Here is a 7,755-nt window from a genome sequence, read left to right as displayed (position 1 = left end):
AAACAGTCCAAATGTCCAACCACAACTGAATGAATTGAGAAATTGTGGTATATTCACACAATGGAATACTACGCAGCACTCAGGAGCAATGATCTAAAAAAATTACTACGTAGTTTGGGAGAGAATGGAGAGCATTATGCTGAGTAAACTAACTCAATCTCTTAAGAACAAATATTGCATAAGACCATTGTTGTACAAATATAAGGATGGCTAGTAATACATGTATAAGCATGCAAGGGGGGAAGGAGCAGCGGGGTGAGACAAAACCATAGGGCTGCATAGTTTGGTGAGTGGAAAGAGGGGTGAAGTAAGTGGTAAAGATTCAGCTGGGACCTGAGAAGATTGGTTTATGATGGGTAAGTGGCAATGGTGGTTGATTTTATAAAACAACCTATGGGAATGATTGTATGAACTACAGTATAAACGAAGAAATGGTATGAAATATAATGTGTAGGAACTTTGTGAGCAAATTAATAGAAAACCAAAAAACCAGCTGAGATCTCATGCTCCCCTCCACACAGGCCCCTCCACACCATCACCACTGCCAGGTGACACCTTGGATGACAACATTGCTGCACTCGTAGTCGACAATGGCCATGTGCCAGGCCGGCTTTGGTGTGCCAGGCTGGCTTTATGGATGACAATGCCCCCCCCGCCCTGGGCTGTCTTCCCCTCCATCGTGGGATGCCCTCAGCACCAGGGCATAACGGTGTGCATGAGCGAGAAGGACTCTAATGTGAGTGACGAAACCCAGAGCAAGGGAGGCATCCTCACCCTCAAGTATCCCATTGAGCACGGCATTGTCACCAACTGGGACGACATGGAGAACATCTGGCATCACACCTTCTACAATGAGCTGTGTTTGGCCCCTGAAGAGGACCCTGTACTGCTGACGGAGGCTCCCTTGAACCCAAAGGCTAACAGGGAGAAGGTGGCCCAGATCATGTTCGAGACCTTCAACATCCCTGCCGTGTACGTCGTCGTGCAGGCCTTGCTGCCCCTGTATGCGCCTGGTGGGACCACCAGCATCGTGATGGATTCCGGCGATGGCGTTATCCACAGTGTGCCCATTTACGAGGGGTACGCCCTCCCCCATGCCATCCTGCGTTTGGACCTGGCTGGCTGGACCTGACAGACTATCGCATGAAGATCCTCACTGAGCGAGGCTACAGCTTCACCACCATGGCTGAGCGGAAAATTGTGCGTGACATCAAGGAGAAACTCTGTTATGTTGTCCTGGACTTCAGGAGATGGTTACTGCGGCTTCCTCATTCACCTTGGAGAAGGGCTACGAGGTGCCAGATGGAAAGGTCATTACCATTGGCAATGAGCATTTCTGCTGCTCCAGGTACTCTCCCAGCCCTTCCTGGGCGTGGAGTCTTGTGGCATCCATGAGACTACCTTCAACTCCACTATGAACTGTGATGTTGACATCCGCAAGGACCTCTACGCCAATACTATGCTATCCCATGGGAGCACCATGTAACGAGGCATCAAGGACAGGATGCAGAAGGAGAACACAGCGATGGCTTCCAGCACGATGAAGATCAAGATCATTGCTACCACAGAGTGCAAATATTCTCTGTAGATCGATGGCTCCATCCTCCCAGCACATGTGGATCAATCAGCAAGCAAGAGGACGATGAGTCTGGCCCCTCAATCGTCCACCAGCAAATGCTTCTAGGCGGAATGTATAGTTGTGTTACGCCCTTTTTTTTATAAAATAAAAAAACCCAAAACCTAACTTGCACAGAAAAAATACCCAAACAAACACAAAAACCAAAGGAGATGAGAATTGGCATGGTTTTACTTGTTACTTAAAAAAAATTTTTTTATTTGATGCAGGATTTAAAAACTGGAAAAGTGAGTGTAACAGCAGTTGGTAAGGAGCTAGAATCTCCCCAGTTCTCCAATGTGGCCCAGGACTTTGATTGTACATTATTCTTTCTTTTTTTAAATAGTCATTCCAAATAATCGCAACAAGGCCATGGCGATGTGACAGGAAGCTCCTGCCTTTCCAAAAACCTCTCCCTTCTGCTAAGCAGAAGGACTCCATCTTCCCATCCCAGGTCCACACATGGGTCGGGATAGTATTGCCTTTATAACTATAAACTATACCTGATGCAATTTTTTTTTGCTGTTGTTGTTAAAAAAAAATCTTCTGCCTTAATCCTTGTTCTTATAGCTTAGTTTCTGTTTTCAATAGCCAGCCATTGGAGGCCCTACTTTTTGGGGGCCCACCACCTCCCCCCAACTCTAGAAATATGAAGGCTTTTGGTCTCCCCGGGGTAGCTAAGATGTGGAGGCAGCCAGGGCTTTACCTGTACACTGACTTGAGACCAGGAGAGTAAGAGTGCACATCTTAAAAACAACAACAACAATAAAAACAAAATCCAACAAAAACAAAAAAGTGTACTGTGGGGGGTGAAGGGAGGAAAATGTGCAACAATGAATGAGTGAAAAATCCAAATTTTCTGTAAACTTTAATTAAAATAACAATAAAAATTAAAAAAATTCAAGAAAAGAATTGATAGTTTTGAATTGTGGTATTGGCAATTTGAATGGACTGTCAAAGTAGGTATAAATTAGTTTTGTAGAAAGTTCAACAAAGGTCCTTCTGGGAACATACCAATTGTGCTTCTGTAAATATTAATTGACAGAAACTCTAGGGGGTAGTTCCACTGTCCTTTAAGATTGCTATGGGTTGGAATCAAGTGGATAGCAATTGAGTTTTTAAAATGTACTTAGTTTTCCCCTATCTGGCTACGATGCAAAAGCAAATGATTTTCTCTTTAGTAATTCTACTTTTTAAAGCAAAATTTTCATTTCAAGAAAGATATATGCTTCATATTAAAGTTTTTAAGATGTGTACTTTTATTCTTCTGGTCTCAAATCAGTGTACAGGTAAAAGCCCTGGCTACCTTCACATCTTAGCTACCCCAGGGGGATCAAAAGCCTTCCTATTTCTAGAGTTGTGGGGAGATGGAGGAGCCCTCCAAAAGTAGGGCCTCCAATGGCTGACTATTGAAAACAAAAACTAAACTAAAAGAACAAATATTAAGGCAGAAGACTTTTTTTTAAACAACAGCAAAAAAAAATACATTATATATAATTTACACAAAAAGATTTTTTTTAAAAAACCCTACCTCTTCAAAAGGAGTAAACCTCACAAGTTAACCTATATGTTAAATAACAACAGTAATCATTGTTCTTAGAGTCATAGACCATTTCATAAGTATTTGTTTTTAAAACTTGTCCCAGAAGACATTTTTTATTTATATGCATGATACATCTGTAATACCTTTTGGTGGTGTATGAATTTTGATCAGATATTCAAGATCTTTTTGAGAAACAGCAATATTCTATATTCTGTTCTGTGGTTTTTCATATAAATCCAAACATTAAAAATATAATGCATTGCCAGGCCACTTGTCCAGATTTTTCGTTTGGAAAATATGATCTTTACAACTACAAAACATCAAACTGGATACAGTCCTGTCCTGAGGGCTTGCAGACTGAGCCTGGCAATACTTTGGGAAAGTAGTAATGTGAGTCCTTTGAAAAAATTATAAGTTGCAGGTGTTTAAATTTTCAATTACTTCCTTTTGGTCTTATCATTAAGTAACTAGTCCTAGTATCATAAGTACAACAATAACAACAACATCCAACCAAGGAGACCTAGGAGTGGTCTTTGGCTGCTAAACAAATTGTTGATGGTTTGAAGCCACCAATTCCTCAGTGGGAGAAGGATGTGGCATTGTTGTTCCACAAAGATATGGAAGTCTGGGAAACTATATGGGGAAAATTCTGTTCAGTCCCCTAAGTGTGGAAATCACCAGCAATGGGTTTGGTTTGGAGCTGGTTGGAGTTTGCTTAAGTTAACAGCCAACAATTTATTTTGGTTAATATTTATACTTAAGGAACATACGCGTTTCCCTTTCATCCATTTTCTTTCTTGCTTTCTTCAACCCGAACGGTCACGTCTTTTCTAAACTCCCGTGATATTAAAAAACCAAATAAAGTTCTCAAAGTCTATTTCGTTACAGTGCGGTCACAGGGCTTCAGAACGTAGCAGTTTTGTCCTCTGCGGTGATCCGTACTCCCGCCCGGCGTTTCCCTGCAGCAAGATGGCGGTAGCCTCAATGTCAGTGGCGCTGAAGCAAGCTCTGTGGGGGAGAAGGGCAGCCACAGTAGCGGCTATTTCCGTGTCCAGGGTTCCAAGCAGGTAACAAAATTGTCAGGCTTTTTTTCCGAGAGCTTCTTGGGTTCCTCTGTGTTTGTAGAGGTCTCTGCTGCCAGGTTCTCTGAGGCCTAGGGGGAAGCGTCCTTTGGTGACCCTTACCGCGGGAGACAGCGGGCGGATTTGGATTTGGGGGCGCTGACCGGGCGAGTAGCGGCATGAGTGAAAGAGGGAGAAGGAAGACTTTTGGTTTCTTGGGATCCTTTGGCTGTTGGTGGATGGAGAGGGCAGGGTGATCTCTGGAACTGCGAGCCGGGTCCTACCTCCGAGAAGGGGGAGGAGCCTCACCGATTTCTCTCCCCACTTTCCACACTCTTGTTATGCACCTGTTTGCCTCAAAGTCAAGACCTCACTCTCCTTTCCTCTCTTTTTAATACTATTGTTTGGAATCTTGACGAGTATTGTCTTATTCATCCTCCTGCTTAGGAAAAAAGCTTATTAGGTATTACATGATAGTGGGGGGAAAAGGGAAAAAGGATCTCTAGTAAAAATATTGGAAGATAATTTCCGGGCTGGGTAGTACTTCTACAAGGATTCCATCCTCATTTTATTAAAGCCTCATAATAATTCGAGAAATTTTGTTTTTTATAATGACTTCTGTGTTCTTTTTTTCCCATTGGTAATTTAAAATTAAAAAAGTAAGATTTCTTCCTCCATGTCCTATTTTCTCAACTTTTTCAAACTTCATTGTAGAGCACACCCCCTCTATAAATAAAAATTACTTATTTATAGTAGCATATCATAAGGTTTTATCTTATTTTCACAACTTTTTGGTATAAACGGCTTATTTATAGTGGCGTAATGGCTCATGTGGAGACTACATTAAATGCCAGGGTTAAAAGATGCCTGGAGAAGTGAGAAAGAAGTGGGAGGAATGGGCGTGGCTAAACACTGAAAGATGAGTATAATCATATGCTAAGTGTTTAGTGTTAGATTAAATAAATGGAAAGCGAATGCAGAGAGAACCAGAGTTAATTAGAATTTCTGGAGATGAGTTTTTTTAAGGTTTGAAATGGTGGAAGTTGAGTGAGGAGAGGAAAGTGGTTAGGTGTTGTGCTGCCAACCCAAAAGCACTAGGTTCTTATCCTGCAGTCGCTCCGCAGGAGAAAGATGGGTAGTCGGCTTGTTCGGACTTGAGGGTTTACAGCAGCAGCAGCAGCAGCAGCAGCAGCAGCAGCAGCAGCAGCAGCAGCAGCAGCAGCAGGAGCTCCGTAAGGAGCACTGGGAGCCCATTGGTAAGAGGCTGCTGCCAGTGACAGCAGCCAGTTCAAATCCACCAGCTGCTCCGAGTGAGAAACATGGATAGTCTCCTCCCGTGAGATTATCTTGCCTCTGAAAACCTACTGGAAGGTCAACTGTCAGTTGGAAAAGGTGCGGGCAAAGATACCAAATAACAGGTTAGAGCCACTGGTTGTGAAAAGGCTTGGAGGCAGATAGAAAGCTAACACCGTTACTGAGAAATAAAGCTGCTAAAATTGGGAAACTAGAAATTAATAAGCTTGTAGTTAACTAGGATTGACGGACTTAAAAGTATTTTTTAAAGTAAAACACCCTATTGGTGAGGTATAGAATAAAAGTGACCTAAATATAATACATTTATTTGCTCTCTATTCCGCAGCCTTTTTTTTTTAACCCCGCAGAGCTTAGGTACCTCTCATCTTGAGGTAAAGTTATTATCTCTCTACTTTATACAGTATTTCCTTTTTCATCCTTTAATGCTATTTTCCCATTATGACTTGAGAATAAGGAGGATCTGAAAAATTGAGTGGAAAAGAGCCAATAAAGGGGAAAATCTAAGTTGAAATTGAGTCTTGTAATGCTTAGAAAAACTTTTTCAAATGATGTAATATTTCAGACTAGAGAGAATAAAATGAGATTCTAATCAATAAGGTACAAGGTAGAGTAGGGAATGGGGAAGTAAACATTGAAGAAAAGGAACTGTCATTTAAAGAAAGGAGGTAGTTAGTTGCTCCATTAACTTCCAAATCAACTGAACTAGGGGAGAAAGCACCCTCAAACATATACATAAGCCAGAAAGTTAAGAATTAGTGTGCAAGGTGAAAGATCATCCGAGCGTGTTGATGGGATTAAATGTTGTAGGACCTTTTTTGTGAGGCCCATTTCGTGCTCCAATCTCTACTCCTGTTTCATTTTTCAGCTTCCAGGAAGCTAGTGTGAAATCATAAGTCTACATGAACCTCTAATAAGAGAAAACAATTTTTTGCCCAAGAGAGATTACTTTTGCTGCTTTTGAGTTGCCATGCTCATGTGGAATGATCATATCCCAAATTGGGGCTTCTCTTTCAGGGTAGATCCTGAAATGAAAATAAATGAGCAAAGTGAATTGTGAACTTTGTTATTAGAAAAATGAGTGAGAAATAGCCTTTGTTGTAAACAAACCATGAAGATGTTTGGTTTGTTGGTTACCTCAGAATGAACACACACTTAATAATAGCAATTTATTTCAAGCTTGAAATGTATCAGCCACTGTGCCTAAAAAAGAATTTTACCTGTCATACATTCCTCTGACCTCAGGTGTTCTTATTCTTGTTCTTCAGAGGTAGTAACTGAGGTACAGATACTGAATTGTGTTTACTTTGCTAGAAAGTAGTCAGATTTTGCTGTGCACTTTATTATGCTTGATACTAATATATTAAAACTTTATTCTTTCCTCCTTCCCTTTTGTAGGGTACATTTTGTATTTCAGAGTGTCTGATAGATTTGTGTTACTTCCATTCCCCTGTTCCATTAGCACATTGAGGGCAGTCAACTAAGGAGAGGATTTTTCTTCCCTAAATTTTAGAATTTTTTTTTGCTAAGTCTTTTTATAGGCAATTTGATTATTACACTGTACTACTTTCTTAAAATAGATATATGTGTTAACAGAGTGCACTGAACATTTTAGTGTTTATTAGGAAAAATAGTTATTTGAAAACCGTTATGATATCTGCTGTGCTTTCTGGCTGCTTCTGCCTGTCTTTTAATAGTGTTTTTGTGCTCTTTCTTTTTTTTTTTTTTGGTGCTCTTTCTTGACGAGTTTGCTCTTGAACAGTTTCACCACCATTTTTAATTTATTATATACTTGAATATAAAGTGACTCAATGTGATAGAGGATGCTCTTGTGACTTAGTGGTACAGGGTTATGTTGCTAACCCAGAGACATGCCATTTGAATCGACCAGTTGGTCTGTGGGAGAAACATGGGCAGTCTTCTGTGCTGTTTAAATCCACTGTCGGGTCAGCAAGGAGTCAGTTCCAACTTGATGGTAACAATAACAACCAACGATAGAGTGTAAAAAATATTGTATGTGTATTGATGCTCTGATGATGGCCACTGTTAACTTTGTTGAATTAAAACCTTGAACTCTTTTAGAGGCTAGAAATCACCAGGGAGGAGATGGCCCATTTCTTTTTTTTTAGTTTGTTTTTTTTTTTTAAATTAATTTTAATGAAAGTTTACAGACTTAGGGTTTTCCATCATTCATTGTTGCACTTTTCTCCCCGCTGCCCCACCCC

At 40.7% G+C, this 7,755-nt stretch overlaps 1 protein-coding gene and 1 pseudogene across 1 annotated transcript in view; both read left to right on the top strand.

The window, feature by feature from the left end:
* The window catches only part of LOC102860930, a 34,598-nt pseudogene extending 32,247 nt beyond the window's left edge, over positions 1-2,351 (top strand).
* Positions 2,352-4,111: 1,760 nt separating this feature from the next.
* The window catches only part of LOC102869995 (NADH dehydrogenase [ubiquinone] iron-sulfur protein 4, mitochondrial-like), a 164,603-nt gene continuing 160,959 nt past the window's right edge, over positions 4,112-7,755 (top strand). The window contains exon 1 of the mRNA XM_006889570.1: positions 4,112-4,225. Within this exon, the coding sequence (XP_006889632.1) occupies positions 4,128-4,225 (98 nt within the window). The 5' untranslated portion in view covers positions 4,112-4,127. The remainder of the gene's footprint in view (positions 4,226-7,755) is intronic.

Source organism: Elephantulus edwardii, unplaced genomic scaffold (genome assembly GCF_000299155.1).
Source record: "Elephantulus edwardii isolate Elephantulus edwardi_28Jun2011 unplaced genomic scaffold, EleEdw1.0 scaffold00079, whole genome shotgun sequence".
In the NCBI taxonomy this organism is placed as follows: domain Eukaryota; kingdom Metazoa; phylum Chordata; class Mammalia; order Macroscelidea; family Macroscelididae; genus Elephantulus; species Elephantulus edwardii.
Note: the sequence above shows the minus strand (reverse complement) of the source record. Positions and strands in the feature narration are given on the sequence as shown.